Genomic DNA, 18,604 nt, shown 5'->3' on the forward strand with positions numbered 1-18,604 from the left:
TGAGGTAGACGAGTCTGAGGTGGGGACAGGAGCAGTATTGTCGCAGGAAGTCAGTGGGAGATCTGGGTATAGCCCATGTGCGTTCTTTTCGCGGAAGTTCAATTCAGCAGAGCGCAACTACGACGTGGGTAACCGCGAATTATTGGCTATCAAATGGGCTCTGGAAGAGTGGCGACACCATCTTGAGGGTGCTAGACACCCAATTACCGTATATACTGATCACAAGAATCTGGTATATCTCGCCAATGCGAAAAGACTCACAGCTCGTCAAGCCAGGTGGGCGTTGTTCTTTGCCAGGTTTAATTTTGTCGTGACATATATCCCAGGAGAGAAGAACGTGAAGGCGGACGCCCTGTCACGGAGTTTTGGGGTACCGGATAGTGAGACCATGACTCCTGAGAATATCTTAGCCCCCGGCGTGGTGGTGGCAGCTGTGGAGTCTAACTTTGTCCCTCAACTACAGGATGCTCAGCAGGACGCTCCTTCGGGGGTGCCGGAGGGCAGATGGTTTGTGCCAGAGACCCTACGCCCTAGAGTCATGGATGAGTCTCACTCGTCGGTTCTCGCCGGGCATCCAGGGTTCCAGGGGACCCTGGAGCTTTGTTCCAGACACTTCTGGTGGCCAGGCATGTCTCAGGAGATCCGCAACTTTGTGAGGGGTTGCTCGGTCTGTGCTCGCAATAAGAGTCGGCGGCGTCCTCCGGAGGGTCCTCTGAGACCGCTACCGGTTGCTTCCAGTCCATGGTCGCACCTATCAGTAGATTTCATCACTGACCTACCAGAATCCCAGAAGTGCACCACTATCTTAGTGGTGGTTGACCGGTTCTCAAAGATGGCACATTTTGTGGCGTTAAAAAAGCTACCCTCGGCAAAAGAATTCGCCACGATTTTTGTAAAGGAAATAATTCGCCTACATGGTGTTCCCCAAAATATTGTATCTGATCGCGGGGTTCAGTTTGTGTCGCAGTTTTGGCGTGCCTTCTGCAGAAACCTGGGAACGTCGCTTTCCTTCTCTTCAGCGTTCCACCCGCACACTAATGGTGAGACTGAGCGGAAGAACCAAGATTTAGTGCAATATTTACGGTTGTTTGCTAGCGAAAAGGCTCATCAGTGGGCAGAGTTCCTGCCGTTGGCAGAGTTTGCACTAAACAACCGCCTTTGTTCTTCCACTGGGGTGTCTCCATTTTTTTGTGTATACGGTCAGCATCCTCGCTTCCTTACAGCAGTCCCTACTCCGTCGGTCTGTCCTGCAGCTGATGTCGCCACAGATACGCTTCGGGGGGTATGGAACGAGGTACAGAGAAACTTGGAGGCAGCGGGGGCCCGTATGCAGTTGCGTAGTGGGAAGACTCTGTCTGTGTCTGAACCTTACAGGGTGGGACAGAAGGTATACCTGTCTTCTAAAAATCTCAAATTGCGGGTCCCGTCCTTGAAGCTGGCGCCACGTTACGTGGGGCCGTTTGCCATCACACGTGTGGTGAACCCACTCGCCTACGAGCTGGGGTTGCCAGCCACATGGAGGGTTCACAGGGTATTCCATAAGTCGCTATTGAAACCTTTTGTCCCTTCGGTGATGCCCACCTCCGGTCCCCCTCCGCCCACCCTGGTCCAGGATGAAGTTGAATACGAGGTCCAGGAGATACTGGATTCTCGACGGTGCCGAGGAACCCTACAATATTTGGTGGCCTGGAAGGGGTTTCGACCAGAAGATCACTCCTGGGTGGCCGCACGTGATGTTCACGCTCCCGTGTTGGTACGGCGGTTCCACCGTCGTTTTCCGGATAAGCCTGGTCGAGTTTCCGGGGGCCCGGAGGTCCCCCGTCAGAGGGGGGGTAATGTTACCATGCAGGGCGGCGCTGGGTCCCGCGGCCGGCGCGCGGCGCTCCGATGTCGGCTCCGGCGTCCCGGAGCTCTGCTGTCGGGGCTCTCCCGGCGGCGTGGGCGTGTCTGCCCGTAGGGTGCCGCCCGCTCTCCTCCACCTTCCATATGCAACAGTGGGAGAGTCGGCTCCTCCCACTCTCCGCCCCTGGGCGGAGGCTTTAAGTTAAAAGGCTGGCAGTGACCTGAGCTCACTGCCAGTTATTGGTTCTGCTAGCCTCTAGTCAGGTCTGTCTCAGTCTGCCCTAGTTGCTCGTCAGTATCCTGTCAGTTTGCCTGTGAGCTCCATCTCCAGCCTTACTCTGCTTTGTAAGTTCTGTTGGTCTGTTCCACCTGCCTCTTCTGTCGGCACTCTGTCCCCTGTTAGTAGTTCCATCTAGGTAGTCGCCAGGTCCCTAGCCAGCGCAGGGACCGCCGCCCAGTTGTCCGCCTGGGGTTAGCCAGGGCCGAGGCAAGTAGGCAGGGACAGTGGGGTGCGGGAAGATCAGGGCACCCCACCTGGCGCTTGGGGGGCAGAGTGCCGTAACATGTGGTGGATTTGCTGCCCTGGTTTTTTAGTTTCATTGGGGGTAAAAAGCTAAAATAATGTTTGTTATTTTTTATTCATAGTTGCTTATTTTTAAAATTAATATATTTACACTAAAATGAAGTACAGGAACGGGTTCCTCATTTTGTTTCGGGCATTTTGATATGTCATTTGTATAGTCTCGAATTACAGGGCACATATGACGATGGTTTCAATTGGCGTCGGCAGTGGGTCATTTTTCTTTTTTATGTATATATATTTTTATTTTATTCTGTAATTTTTTTAAACTTACTTTTATAACTATTTTTTAAACATCAATGACCCCCATGACATCATTCTTTCCAAACTGCAGGCATGATGTTATAGAGCAGGAGGAGCTGATCAGTCTGATATATAGTTTAATGGGGAAAAATTCAGTATAACTTGTATTTTATTATTTATTATTTGGTTTATACCATTTTGTAGCTATCTGTGTATGACTGTACATATCGGGGTAGCTGTCAGTCACTGATAGCTCTGCCCATCGGACTGTTCAGCTCAGTGTGTGCAGAGATATAAATGACTAAAATACAACTTATACTGAATGCTTTCCTATAAAACTATATATTAATCTGCTCAGCTCCTCCTACTCTATACCATCATGCCTGCAGTTTGTACTTATTCAAGCTGACAGATTTCATTTAAGCATGCCTTCTTGTTGTTAGACATATCATAGTATCATAGAATGGTAGAGTTGGAAGTGACCTCCAGGGTCATCAGGTCCAACTTCCTGCTTAGTGCAGGATTAACTAAATCATCCCAGACAGATATTTGTCCAGCCTTTGTTTGAACACTTCCATTGAAGGAGAACTCACCACTTCCCATGGTAACCTGTTCCACTCATTGATCACCCTCAATGTCAGAACGTTTTTTCTAATATCTAATTTGCGTCTCCTCCCTTTCAATATGCTTTTTATCTCCTCCTCACACCTACAAAGTACTCTTCTCAAGGAGAACCTGTACCCATAGAAAATATATATGCAAATTAGCTCTCCTTAGGAAGGAAGAAAACTTTCTCATAGCAGCCAAATTAGAGACTCCTCCAAAAAAGAAGAGACACCCATCTGTAGACAGTAACACTTCAGGGCCTTTGCCCTTCATCAGTACAAATTGGAGTACTATTTGGCTTTGAGATAGCTCAGGTAGTTGCTGATCCTTTTTGAAGAATTACAGCTGGTGTGGACACCTATTTTTCAGGCAATGTGCCATGGGAAAATTGCATGTAAATTAGCCTTTTTTCCATAAGGAGAAAAATTTCTGATACCACGCCAGTATCAGCTAATGCTTTCTTGCACTATTGTTCCCCAAGTGAAATAATTACATAAAGGGTAAAATCCCCTGGTGTTTTTGCAGGGGGGTTTGCCATTGCCTTTCCCAGTCATCTTCCCCCCCCCCCCCCCAGCAAGTTGGGTGCTCATTTTACCTTGAGCCAGCTACCTGAACCATGCGGGGATTGAACCTGCAACCTTAAGGTAGCTGGGTTCAATCCCTGTGTGCCCCATAAGGCTCATAATTACATAAAACATGGGTATAACTGTGACTTGTTTCAATATTTGTCTTATTGTACAGGAGGTACTTCGGTGAGAAGATCGGCTTGTATTTTGCCTGGTTGGGCTGGTATACGGGGATGTTGATTCCTGCAGCTCTTGTTGGATTGTTTGTCTTCCTCTATGGATTATTTACCATGGACTCAAGCCAAGTAAGGTGAGGTCTATCTGGGCCGCTTGCCTCTAGCTCACAGTCACTCATTTGCATGCCATGATCCATGAAATAGACTTTAATGTGCATTGTGCCTTGACTTGCCACAAAGCTAATAACTGTTAAGAGGATTTTAGAATCAGAGCTCTCAATGGAAGGGATACTTAGAGTTTACTACGGATATTATGGCATGGCCTCTTGGTCTAACACAATGATTTATTGTAAGTATTGTGTAAACGATCCAACAGATTAGACTTTAAATACATTACAAATGCATAATAACCTGTTGTGAATTAATACAGAGGATATAATTATGTATTGTCTATATGCAATAGACAATAGGGATTATTGCTAAATCCATGTATCCAATGGAAGAAAGGGGACTCTATAGCAAGGATCAAAGCATCCCACCATTAGGCCAGGCTAACACGGGCGGGTTTGAATTGCGGATTCCGTGAATGTAGTCTGCGTGGACGATACATGGAAATACACAGCAATCGAAAGGCATGTACGTTTGCCAGTTCACTCAGACGTGTGGGTAAGAATTGCGGATTCCGCGAGCGGAAGAAAAATCGTAGCATGCTCTATTTTAGCATTAATTCCGAGTCAATGGATGAGAGTGTTCTGTCTCCCATACGCAATTAATATTGCGTATGAGCAGCAGAAATGTTCACTACTTCATAGGAAAATAGATAGAAATGTTGGCTGGAGAGGGAAAGTGATCGTGTCCGCAATCTTCTGCAGCCATTCACAATTACTTTCTGCGATGTTTCGCAGGTCTTCCGCTGCAGAAATGCGCATACAGAATCCGACCCTTTTGTGTGCGCCCGGTCTTACAGTGCTGAGATTTGTCATCTACCTTAGGTCATAAGGGCCATGATAATTGTTTCCGCCTTCACATTGTTTCTATGATCCTTGGGCCAATTTCTTACCTCAATGTTTCAAAATAATTCGGTAATAATACAGTTTATACATACAGTTGCAAGAAAAAGTAAGTGAACCCTTTGAATTTCTGCACTGATAAGTAATAAAATGTGATTGTTATCTAAGTCACAATTATAGATATACACAATCTAACAAAGATAATAACACAAAGAGTTATAAAATTCTTTTTTTTTATTAAGCACATTGAGTATCCATCCATGGAGCAGGGAGAAAAAGTAAGTGAAACCTTGAATTTACTGACCTATAGATCCCTCTTTATCAGCAGCCACCTCCACCAAATGCTTCCTGTAGCTGCAAAAAAGATTGATAATTAAGGGGGAATTTTGGACCATTGGACTGCACGTTTCATTCAGTTCATCAATATTTCTGGGATGCCTTGCATGTACACAGCCCTCTTAAAGGCATGCCATAGCATCTCAGTATGGTTAAGGTCAGGACTCTGATCTGGCCATTCCAAAATACTAATCTTATTTTTTCAACCTTTCTTTAGTTGATTTACTTGTATGCTTTTGGACACCGTGTTAATAATCAGTACAGACGTCTAAGTCATTCCAAAGGGTTCACTTACTTTTTCTTGCAACAGTATGTAAGTTTTTACCAGTTAATCACAAAGGATTTAGACCAATGAAGTATGGAGCCCATCTCTTTAAGGACCTCGGAATAGTCATGTGGTCTGTCTGTACACCTTTGCTAAAGGAAGAACACAGTCTACTGGCTAAGTTTGGGGATGGCAGCCATGTTGACTTAAATTAAACTAATTGCTTACATTTTTATGTTCATTTCTTACTGCAGTATAGAGATCTGTGAAGCAAATGAAACTATCATGTGCCCGATGTGCGAGAAGAACTGCACACTGCAAAGGTTGAATGAGAGCTGCATATATGCAAAGGTAACGTCCGTGTTGTCAGTTGGTATCATACTGTATCACCTTATTGTTATATTGCAAGTCCCTATACTAATATTACAAATCACAGAAAAAGAACATATCAAGTCACAAATCACAAAAGGCAGCCATACTTACAGGTATACTGATAGAAAATCAAGGGCAGGTATAGACATTACATCTCTCAGTATATAGATGGGTAGACTGCTATACGGAGGAGCATTGCACAGGTGCAACATACTGATGAACAACAATTCACACACCGACCACATATTGAGGGGATAACTGCTTATTATTATAGTTTGCACATAAATAAAGCATGCAAAGGGTTCTAGTCCCACTGATACATGTAGTACATCATGCTTGCAACCAATTAAGGATGCCACAGGCATCATCAGTATTTTGCACCGGTGCAATGCTCCTCCATATAGCAATTTGCCCATCTGCATGCTGAGGGATGTGATGTCCATACCGGCCCTTGTATTTTGTATCAGCATACCACTAAGTACTGTATGGTCACCTTCTGTGATTTTTTTTTTTCATATGTTGATGTTGTGTTGTATTGGTTTCATTAAAAAAATTGAAGTCCTTGACCACACTAGAGCTAAGGAAAGGGTTGACACATCTGTAGTTTTTATAGGACCTGCCATTATTTTCTCTACTGATATACATAGGACAATGGACAGGTCATCTAGTTCTTTAGTTCTCAACTCTGCACATGCTAAGGATCCAGTAGCCACATGCAATGCCATTAGGTCATGTCTTTCTGGCAAGGTAATTCTTGGCCAAAGCCAAGTGTATTATGCAGACACTGTAACTAATAATGGTATGAGGCAACTGTGGCTGGCTATACAATGTGGGATTTGTTGTTGTGTCTTGGAATAGGAATGCTATGTGTTCATTACGGCAGGCAATGAATAGCAATGTTATGAAGATATTAAGGTTTCAGTTGGCTTGGTTCTGCCGCCAAACAAAATCCTTACTTTCAATTCCAGTGTGATTGGCAAACCATATGATTGATACTGATCAAATAAAAACATCCACAGTTAACCCTTCCCAATCCACTGTCTGACCTCTGAAGACATTATGATTTAAGGCTGTACAGCTCTGATGTTGGAAGACGTCCGGCCGGCAGAAACAGAGTAAGCCCCCTAGGAAAACCAAGATACAAATTGGATTGGAAAGGGTTAATTCCTATACAGTTTATCTCCAATAAAGCTAATAAAATATAGAGGCACCATTTTGAAAAAGTTACACCTATTCACATAGCTCTAAAGGGAATATTGTTTCTTCTTGTGGAGACCACCAGCTGACATAGGGAGTCTTATAGACCAGGCAGTGCTCTCTGGGAAAAGGTATGCAAATGAGCTTTTCTCTAGAAGGAAGAAAACAGTCTGTCTAATGCAAGCAAGTGAAGTTTCAACACTCATTAATGAATCTAACATACCTCTTATTGATGGCTATGGACAAGGGGCGGGGAGAGGGTGGGTGCTTAGCTCCACACATTTCGCCGCCCCCTGTCCATAGCCATCAATGGGAGGAGGTGTGGCGGATCGGCACTTAGCTCTGCCCCCATCCCGCCCCCTCCCATTGCACAGAACGAGCAGGGAGGAAGAGAGGTGACCCTGCATAGGGGGAGGAGAACAGAGGGAGCTCATGCAGCGGCCGACGTATTCCCGGGCTTGGCTGGGTGTTTTTACGTCTCACAAATATGCCCATGTAATCTGATGCACTGGAGTCCAATGCATCAGATTACAGCGCATATCAGACGGACGATATGCGCTGTAAAGAAGCCTTAGGCTTCTTTCACACGAACGCATAAACGGTGACAGCGTTTTTACATTTTCATGCCGCTCCATATAAGCACCCGAAAGGGCGTTTTTCCACGATCACTGACAGCGTTTTCTCTTCCATTCACACAACCGTGAGTGTCATTTTCAGCGGAAAAAATACGCCACACCCCGGAATTCCCTCGCTTTGCCAAAATCCTCGGGATGTCTTCCAGTGCCTATATGAGGCTTGTACAGTCTTGTACTTGTACAGGCTGTAATGGGAGAATCTGAGGAAGTGACGTCAGATGCCGATAGCAGCAGCGCGCTGAGGCAGAAGCGCTGAAGCAGGAGCGGGGGGCGGAAGGGGATTGGAGCGGAGAAGGAGCAGGGGCCGGCACCCGGAGGCCACCAGGAGTCCAGCGCCGGCAGGTTCGTCCGAAGAGAGCGCAGCAGAAGCAGAGCAGAGAAGCAGGTACCAGAGCGGCAGGAGGGCAGAGAGAGCGGCCGCTGGGAAAGCAGGTGATGTCACCAGAAGGAGTGAAGGAGCTGTAACAGGAGCCGATAATTATCTCCTGTGTGTGTGAATCTAAGTGTGTGTCTTCTGTGTATCTAGTGTGTCTTAGTTGTGTCTTCTGCGTGCCTGTGTCTGTGGGTCTAAGTGTTTGTAAAAAAAAAAATTTGTGGGTGAGCGGTTGCGCAGAGGTGGCAGTGTGTGCGCAGTGTGAGTGGTAGCGTGTGAGTGGTTGCGCAGAAGCGGCAGCGAGTGAGTGGTTGCGCAGAAGCAGCAGCGAGTGAGCGGTTGCGCAGAGGCGGCAACGTGTGAGCGGCGTGAGCGTCAGCGTGTGAGTGGTTGCGCAGAGGCGGCAGCGGGTGAGCGGTTGAGCAGAGGCGGCAGCTTGTGAGTGGTTACGCAGAGGCGGCAGCGAGTGAGCAGTTGCGCAGAGGCGGCAGCGTGTGAGCGGCGTGAGCGTCTGCGTGTGAGTGGTTGCGCAGAGGCGGCAGAAGGTGAGCGGTTGAGCAGAGGTGGCAGCGTGTGAGCGGCAGCGTGTAAGAGGTTGCGCAGAGGCAGCAGCGTGTGAGTGGTTGCGCAGAGGCGGCAGCGTGTGAGCGGTTGCGCAGAGGCGGCAGCGTGTGAGCGGTTGCGCAGAGGCGGCAGCGTGTGAGCGGTTGCGCAGAGGCGGCAGCGTGTAAGAGGTTGCGCAGAGGCAGCAGCGTGTGAGCGGTTGCGCAGAGGCGGCAGCGTGTGAGCGGTTGCGCAGAGGCGGTAGCGTGTGAGCGGTTGCGCAGAGGCGGCAGCGTGTGAGCGGTTGAGCAGAGGCAGCAGCGCGTGAGCGGTTGAGCAGAGGCGGCAGCGTGTGAGCGGTTGAGCAGAGGCGGCAGCGTGTGAGCGGAGTGTGAACAAGGCTACCTTCACTACTTCCACAAGTAAATTGTAGATCCCCATTAGGATGAGCTCCATGCCTGCCAAGGTCATCCAGTGTGCTACTTGTGCAATGTATGCGGTCCTTGATCAGCCGATCGAGGGTGCATACTGTTGCGCAAGATGCGCGCACGTCGCACATTTAGAAGCCAAAATCCTGGATCTAAATGGGCAACTGGCAACACTGAGAGCCATTGACATCATGGAAAGGAGTTTGGTGCTCACTGAGCAGGCAGTCGCTGGGGTAGAGGCCGGGGCGGATGGTAGTACGGAAGAGCAGGGGGAGCAGGCAGTCAGCTGGGTGACAGAAAGAAGGAGGGATAGAGGGAAGAGAACCAGGAAGGCTAGTCCTGAACTGGCACAACCCAACATGTCTGCAACGTTGGCAGGTGAGGGCGATGCCATTACAGAGCCAGCACCGCTGCAGCGCGACATGCCCTCTGAACGCCAGGGGGATGACTGCTCCAGTGAGAAGGGGACGGGAAGTGTAGGGCAGGCTAGACAGGTCCTAGTGGTGGGGGACTCAATTATAAGGGGGACAGATAGGGCCATCTGCTATAAAGACCGGGATCATCAAACGGTGTGTTGTCTTCCTGGCGCTCGAGTTCGACACATCACGGATCGGATTGACAGATTACTGGGAGGAGCTGGTGAGGATCCAGCGGTCATGGTGCACGTTGGCACCAATGAACAAATTAGAGGTCAATGGAGGGCCCTTAAAAATGATTTCAGTGACTTACGGTCCAAGCTCAAGGCATGGTCCTCCAGGGTAGTTTTCTCGGAAATACTACCTGCACCTAAAGCCGCACTAGAAAGGCAGCAGGATCTTAGGGAGGTAAACAAGTGGCTCCGGAGTTGGTGTAAGAAGGAGGGATTTGGGTTCCTGGAGAACAGGGCTGACTTTGCTGTTGGCTACAGGCTCTACCGTAGGGAAGGGCTGCATCTTAATGGGGAGGGTGCAGCTGTGCTGGGGGAGAATTTAAAAAACAAAAAAAAACGATATAAATTGTATGACCACGAATGCAAGAAGTCTGATTGGTAAAGTGGGTGAGCTTGAAGCGAGAATGACTGATGAAAATTATGATATAGTTGGAATAACAGAAACATGGCTTGATGATAAGTGTGATTGGGCGGCGAATTTACAGGGTTACAACCTCTTCAGAAGAGACCGAAGGAAACAGAAAGGGGGAGGGGTTTGTCTGTACGTCAAATCGAACTTAAAGCCGAGGCTACGGGAGGATATAGGAGTAGGAGAAGAACAGGTGGAATCTCTGTGGGTAGAAATACAGGGAGGAAAAAGTAACAAAATCCTGATAGGGGTCTTTTATAGATCACCAAAAGCAACAGAAGAAACTAAAAACTTACTATTAAGGCAGATAGAAGAGGTGTCAAACCGCAATAAAGTAATTATCATGGGGGACTTTAATTATCCAGGTATAACATGGGAGAACGAAACCTGCAAATCTCACAGGGGTGCTAAGTTCTTGAGAGTAATTAAAGATAATTACCTGAACCAACTAGTGCAGGAACCAACGAGAGGGAGGACCATTCTGGACCTAGTACTAACTAACAAACCGGACTGAATAAAGGGGGTACAGGTTGAGGGGCACTTGGGGAACAGTGACCACAATATAATCAACTTCCAGCTGTCATTCAATAGGAAGCCTTACCAGGGAGCGACAAAAAAACTAAACTTTAGTAAAGCAAAATTTGATCAGCTTAGAGCTACTATCGGTAACATTAATTGGGACAACATCCTCAAAAATGCCAGTACGGAGGATAAATGGGAAAAGTTCAAAAGGATCCTGATCACCTTATGTGAGCAGTTCATTCCCTTTAAAAATAAAAGAATCTCAACTAAAAGGAAACTAATGTGGCTCGACAAGACGGTAAGAGGAGCAATAAACGAAAAAAAGAAAGCGTTCAAACTACTAAAGCAAGAAGGCAGCGAAGAAGCGTTAAAATCGTACAGGGAAAAAAACAAAATATGCAAAGACAGGATCAAAATTGCCAAGGAGGAGGTGGAAAGACTGATCACCAAGGAGAGCAAAAACAACCCGAAACTATTTTTCAACTATATTAACAGCAAAAGGATTTGCACTGAGAGCACTGGGCCTTTAATAAATAATGCAGGAGAAATCATTGAAGATGATGGAGGGAAGGCAAACCTATTAAACAGTTTCTTTTCAAGAGTATTCACAAACGAAAAGGAAATGCCACACAAGATGCAGGGCAATAAAATAAACCCCTCGCAAAATATGTCATACCTAACACAAGAGGAAGTGCGGAAGCGATTAAAGAAGACTAAAATCGACAAATCATCAGGCCCAGATGGAATACACCCAAGGATACTAAGGGAACTAAGCGACGAGATAGTTAGGCCGCTATATTTAATATTTCTAGACACTATCAAGACCGGTGCTGTACCATTGGATTGGCGCATTGCCAACGTGGGTTCCAATTTACAAAAAGGGGAGCAAAAGTGAGCCTGGTAACTACAGGCCAGTAAGTCTCACTTCAATAACGGGAAATAGAGATGACCGAACGTACTCGTTTCGAGTACTTACGCACCCGAGTACCGCCATTTTCGAGTACTTCAGTACTCGGGTGAAAAGATTCGGGGGGTGCCGGGGGCGGGGAGAGGCGTGGCGGTGCAGGGGGTAGCAGCAGGGAACAGGGGGGAGCCCTCTCCTCTCTCTCTCCCTCTCCCCCCCACTCCCCACTGCTACCCCCCGTGCCGCCACGGCGCCCCCCCGAATTTTTTCGCCCGAGTACGGAAGTACTCGGAAATCGCGGTATTCGGGCGAAAAAGGGGCGTGGCCGAGCACATTCGCTCATCTCTAACGGGAAAACTTTTCGAGGGAATTCTGAGAGACACCATCGATGAGTACCTCAAGGAGAACAAGGGAATAACTCCCCACCAGCATGGATTCATGAAGGGTCGTTCATGTCAAACAAATCTGATCAGTTTCTACGATGAAGTAAGCTCTAGGCTGGACCTGGGAGAAGCTATTGATCTCGTATATCTGGATTTCTCTAAAGCCTTTGACACCGTGCCACATAATAGGCTGATATATAAAATGAGGCAGCTCGGACTGGGCGAAAACGTGTGTAATTGGGTAAAGAATTGGCTCAGAGATAGAAAGCAGAGGGTGGTAATAAATGGTTCGTACTCTGATTGGGCCACTGTCTCTAGCGGGGTGCCACAGGGTTCAGTATTGGGCCCCATTCTGTTCAATATATTTATCAACGACCTGATAGAGGGGCTGCACAGCAAAATATCAATATTTGCAGATGACACAAAATTATACAATATAATCAGTGCAATGGAAGACAATGTACGGCTACAAACGGACCTAGATAAGCTGGGGGCTTGGGCAGAAAAATGGCGAATGAAGTTCAATATTGAAAAATGTAAGATTATGCACATGGGCAGCAAAAACGGATGTCACCAATATACACTTAATGGGGTACCACTAGGGATAAGTGATATGGAAAAGGACTTGGGGGTACTAGTGGATTGTAGACTAAACTGGAGTAACCAATGCCAGTCAGCTGCAGCAAAGGCAAATAAAGTCTTGGGGTGCATTAAAAGAGGTATAGGGGCGAAGGACGAGAACATTATCCTCCCACTATATAAGACACTTGTCAGGCCCCGCATGGAATACTGTGTACAGTTCTGGTCACCGGTGCTCAGGAAAGATGTTACAGTACTGGAGGGGGTTCAAAGACGGGCAACTAAGCTAATACATTGAATGGGAGGACTTGAATACCCAGAGAGGCTATCCAAATTGGGATTATTTACTCTAGAAAAAAGACGGCTAAGGGGCGATCAAATACCTATGTATAAATACATGAGGGGACAATACAAGGATCTCTCCCATGATCTGTTGACACCCAGGACTGTAACGGTAACAAGAGGGCATCTGCTACGTCTAGAGGAAAGCAGGTTTTATCACCAACATAAAAAAGGGTTCTTTACTGTAAGAGCAGTTAGACTGTGGAACTCGCTGCCTGAGGAAGTGGTGATTGCAAAATCCATAGAGGAGTTTAAAAGGGGACTTGATGTCTTTCTGGAGAGGAAGGATATTATAGGATATAAATCTTAGGTTAATTGTTAATCCAGGTATACAGGCAGGTAGGAACTATTAGGGGTTGATCCAGGGAACAGTCTGATTGCCATTAGGGAGTCGGGAAGGAATTTTCCCCCCAAAAAGGGCTAATTGGCTTCTGCTCTTGGTTTTTTTTGCCTTCCTCTGGATCAACATAGGAGGATAGACAGGCTGGACTAGATGGACATTGTCTTCATTCGGCCTAACGAACTATGTTATACAGGGGTACCTGTAAGCTTTTCGCAGCGTTGGACGCTGCAAAAATGTCTCCCCCTCCCTTCTCTTTCCCTGCTCCCATAGGAGTCCATGGGACCCGCCGGCGTATATTGGCCAAAACATAGTTCCAGAACTATCTTTTGGCTGAGCATATATGCACCAGCCGCGTATATGCATTATTTTTCATGCTACCGGCGTATTTCCGTGCTGTATATTCGCCCTTGTGAACGAGTACATTGAAAATCAATGCCTCTCATGGGCGCGTATATATGCCTGGGCGTAAAAACGGGCGCTCGTGTGAAAGAAGCCTCAGACAGTGGAATACACCAGTTTTAGGGGTTTTGGTGAACTTTCAGGTTGGTTCGAACTAATTCAGACTGAACCAAACTTTTTGTAACAGTTCAGCAAAATGGCCAAACCAAACTTTCCAAAAGTTCACTTATCACTACTACTGATATTCCACACGTGTACACATAGCAAGTACTGTAAACCTGAAATATTTGTGACATATGGCTTACCTACGGAAGTGCATTACCAGAAGGAAATCTGACTGTCTTTGATGTGACAAGGCTCTTATCTGTCAGCTAAAGTAACTCAGCAAACATTTTAACAGTCTGTCTGCAGTAAATGAAAATTCAGTTTCATTCACAAATTGTGAAGCCAGAGAACCTATTGGTTTCATGTATTGGTATGTCATACTATCCATCAACCGGAGAAGCCTACAGGTTGCGCTTTTAGAATAAGGAAAAGTAATATGCAGCAATCTGTGTAAAGCAAAGGGGTACTGACTATATGATTAATGCTATTGGGTTTCTATTGTCCTCTGCTGGCAGCCAGCAGCGGTTTGATCACAGTGGAATGAATCACAGATATTGTGGACGGCTCTTTTGTAGCCGTTTTCCTGCCGCAGCAGCTCAGTCATCTTATCGTAGTTCTCCAGTATACATACCCAGGGGTTGATTTACATCCAGTTAGTAATAGAGATCATTAAAAGTGGTTCTACAGGTATCTTTATGGTTTAGCAGAGCGCTGAATCTGTTTGCCTACTCCAAACCTCCCAATTTTCTGAAATCGAAAAGAAGGGACAGCAATGTACTATCACAGAAGTCAAGCTTGTCTGATTTTGGTACTACTCTAGTAGTCTCTATATTTATGTTGTAATATGCTGCAACATTGCCTAACGAGATTATTAGTAAATTGGCTAATAAATGCCGTACAATGCCTAGATAGTGCATACAGCATCCATTTGTAACATGCCGAGACTCTACTGCTGCAATATCCTGTTTACCATAGCAGAGGGAGTCAGTGCCTTGGTCAAGATGGCTTGGAAGGAGATTCAGCTCAGACAGGAAGGGGAATTGTTGTGTAGTAGGAAAGTGTGATGATATGGATATAGTAGCTATGTGAATGGAAGCTTACCACATTGGATATAATAACAGCCACCAATGATTCACTGCGGTCTTCTGGGAATAGTGTTGGCGTTGTATTGAAAAAGATTAAGCGGCCACTTAACTGAGTGGTGACACCGCAACAGCTCAAGAAAAAAGCTTGACTAATACTAGAGGTTTTCTCAATGATAGAAGAAAGAGTGAATATAATAGAGCAAGGGCACCTGGTGTAAAGAGAAAAAAAAAGTGACTGAGATGACTGTTATATATTCAAGACAGGAACGCTACTTTTTCTCCATAGGGAGAGCACCTAGAAGTTGAGTGAGGAGACTTATAAGGCCATTCATGCTCCTCTGGATAATGAATGGTGTTATAAGGCTGGGTTCACACAGGCAGAATTACCGCAGAATTTCCTTGCAGACTTTCCGCACAGAAATTCTGCTAGCAATCTGAAACCCGAGCCTATGCAGCAAAGTGGACGAGATTTGCAAAAACCTCGTACACACACGAACAGTCCATTGTGGCCAAGCCGCGATGAAACTGACATGCCACTTGGAGTTAAAATCCGTGGCATGTCAATTGTATCGCCGTTACTGCTGCGAGCTGTCTCCTCTCTATGGGGACTTCGCGGGTTTTGAAACTGCCTTTCTGCCACGGAGTTTTCGCGTGGTCCCACTGCGGTCATTCCACGAGATTTACGATCCGTGTGACCGCAGCCTTGGGGTGACTACCCACTAGCGTTTTTTTTCTGCTGAGAATTCGCTGCGTTTTTTTTTCCCAGATGCCAATGGGACTTTCTAATGTTAAATTCGCAACGCACCAAAAACGCAAGTTACGGTTTTTGTATTTTTGGTGCATTGCGAATTTAATATTAGAAAGTCCCACTGACATCTGGAAAAAAAATGCAGCGAATGGACAGTGGAAAAAAACGCTAGTAGGTAGTCACTTTTAGTCTCTTCACTCACTCACCTCCTAGGTGCTCTCCCTAAGGACCCACATCAGTGGCCTCTCACTAGCCAAGCCAGAGACCTACTGCACACTGATGAGGCGCAAACATCCCAAAACAGCTGTCTGTGTATGGATTCTGGCTTGGCTTTAATTTCCCAGTCATTGTTACAAGGCTTGTATAAAGAGTCTAACATTGACTTGCAGAAATGCTGCCTTCCAATAGGTGGTGCTGCAGAGGTATTGTTCCATCTCCCTTATTTGCATATCAAAGACAGACTTACTAGAGACTATGGAGAGAATTTACTTAGATCGACATTTTATAGATCGGCCTAAATTATGACAGTTCCAAAGACACATGCTTCTTAATAAATTTGGTCCATGACTGGCCAGTCCGTGCACCAGACTGAACTCTTTTCCGACTATGAACTGATGTAGATTTCATTTATAATTTACACCAGTTTCTGTTGCAAATTTTAGTAAATCCAATGGGCCTGTGAGGCCATGCCTCCTTCGGCTAAGCCCCGCCTCTTTTAATAAAGTGGTAATCAGGGCACACAGATTTGGAACATAAAAAGTCAAAAATTTTTGCGCAAGTTGGGCTTGCTCAAAAATGTGCGACTTGTTAATGCCAGATAACTTGCGTAATTGCATTTGCGAATTCCCCATATATATTCTAAGTTGCATTATACAGAGTTTTCGGAATTCTTGTCTGCACTCTATATAACTATTTCTGTATGACAGTATATGTTACACTGCTGTACTTGTTACTGCCTAATCTACAGTAAAGAAACGGTTGATTGCAACCCACTGCCTCACTGATTTCGTTGCCCATCCTCCTGAGTCCATTACACATTCACCGCAAGTATAGAGAGGATGCAAGGATTTTCTTACATAAGAACTAGTATGTGGTTGTTTATTAAAGAACAGTTCCCGATAAAATAAAAAAAAGTGACATATCCAGGAGATATGCCATAAATGTCTGATATATGGGAGTCTCAGGGAACCCCCACCTAGAAGAAGAAGAAGAAGAAGAAGAAGGGTGAAAAAGCTGCATTGAGTTTGAAACTAGATCACTACTTGTCATCAGACAGTTACAGAGATATCCGAGCATCCTGTCAACTGCTACACATGGTGGAATAAGGGGCAGAGTTGGCATTCTTACCTTTCAGACATTTATGAGATGTCCTATTGATATGTCATCAATGTCTTAGATGTGAATATTGTACACCATTAAAGGGGTTAGTCAGCCGCTGAGAAATCCCAAAAAATACAATAATCCCCTGGGATTACTTGTATGAAATCACAGCCAGAAAAAAATCCCAGATTTAGGGCGCCCACCCACTGGCGATTTTTTTTTCTTTGCGTTTTGCGTTTTTTCTCAAGAGCAATTAGAATTGAATGTACTCCTGTCCACTGGCGTTTTTTTTTGCGTTGCGTTGCGTTTTTTAACATAGGAACTGTCAGTTGCATATGTGTCCTTATTTTTCTCCTAATGCACCCATGAAAGTCAATGGAAATTAATGGAAAAGCCGCGAAAACGCAGCGAAAACGCGATTTTGTGCGATCGCGATTTTAACATTACAAGTCCCATAGACCCCTGCAGAGAAAAAAATGCTGCGAATTTCGCAGGGAAAAAAAACGCCAGTGGGTGGGCGCCCTTAATATAACTTTTCATAGATATACATTTCAAACAGGATATATAGCATTTACCAAAGCTGTCTCCCTAGCTACCACAGAAAACATAAAGTGCAAATCCACAATATACTTTCATTTCTAAGGATCTTCGTATGGTTAGATGAATCAGTCTAAGAAAATAAATCTATCAGAGGGAAGCTATATTACTATAGAGAAGTGGGAAATAGTGGACAGTTGTGTTACGATCCGGTTCTGGGTTTGAGTTTCTTGTTGTAACCGGTACAAATTGATAGCGTAGTCAGGAAAAGCCAGAGGTCGGACCACGGGTAGGTATCAGTTCTCAGTACAGAGGAGCAAGGCGGGTAGCGTAGTCAGGGAAGCCAGAGGTCAGTACACGGGTAGTATCATTTCGCAGTACAGAGAAGCTTGTCGGTAGTGTAGTCAGGGAAGCCAGAAGTGGGTATACAGGTAGGTATCCGTTCGCCGTACAGAGGAGTAGGTGGGTAGTGTAGTCAGGGAAGCCAGAGGTCAGTACATGGGTAGTATCAGTTCTCAGTACAGAGAAGCAGGCAGATAGCGTAGTCAGTGAAGCCAGAGGTTGGTACACAGGTAGGTATGTCAGGTAGCAGTATGGAGGACCAACAGATGGAAGAGCTTAACTACTCACTGGAATCACAATAATCTCACAAGGATGGGAGGTGCCAGGCCAGGTTATATTGGGTGGGCAATCACAAGGCAGGGTGGAGCCAGATAGGGACTGGGTTAGCAGGAGCAAGGAATGGAAACAGGTTCAGCCAGGGTGCTGTTCAACAGGCTCATAGTTCACAAGGGAGAGCCATCACCTGGAGTGCAGGAGGTCCAGGGTTTGAGTCCCGACAAGTTGTCTGTCCCTTATTTGATCCTATTTCTCCTTGTGTACAAGTAGAGTAACCACCCTGAAAGGGGTGACCCCACTTGCACCTTGTAAAACTGATAGCCATCAATATCTGATCAGTGGGGGTCTGCTGCTTGGGATCCCTGCCAATAAACAAATTGAAGGGGATGCGGTGCCCCTATGAGCACTGCAACCTTGTTAATGTTTGTGCATGATTGTACCTATACTGCAGAACACCATATTATTGATAGTGACTAGAGTTGAGCGAAC

At 45.9% G+C, this 18,604-nt stretch overlaps 1 protein-coding gene across 1 annotated transcript in view; it reads left to right on the forward strand.

The window, feature by feature from the left end:
* ANO3 (anoctamin 3) overlaps nucleotides 1-18,604 on the forward strand; it is a 140,534-nt gene that overhangs the window by 55,094 nt on the left and 66,836 nt on the right. Inside the window, exons 8-9 of the mRNA XM_066584200.1 lie at nucleotides 4,013-4,147; nucleotides 5,879-5,975. Coding sequence (XP_066440297.1) covers nucleotides 4,013-4,147; nucleotides 5,879-5,975 — 232 coding nt within the window. The remainder of the gene's footprint in view (nucleotides 1-4,012; nucleotides 4,148-5,878; nucleotides 5,976-18,604) is intronic.

The sequence above is a fragment of the Eleutherodactylus coqui genome, chromosome 11 (genome assembly GCF_035609145.1).
Source record: "Eleutherodactylus coqui strain aEleCoq1 chromosome 11, aEleCoq1.hap1, whole genome shotgun sequence".
Lineage (NCBI taxonomy): Eukaryota > Metazoa > Chordata > Amphibia > Anura > Eleutherodactylidae > Eleutherodactylus > Eleutherodactylus coqui.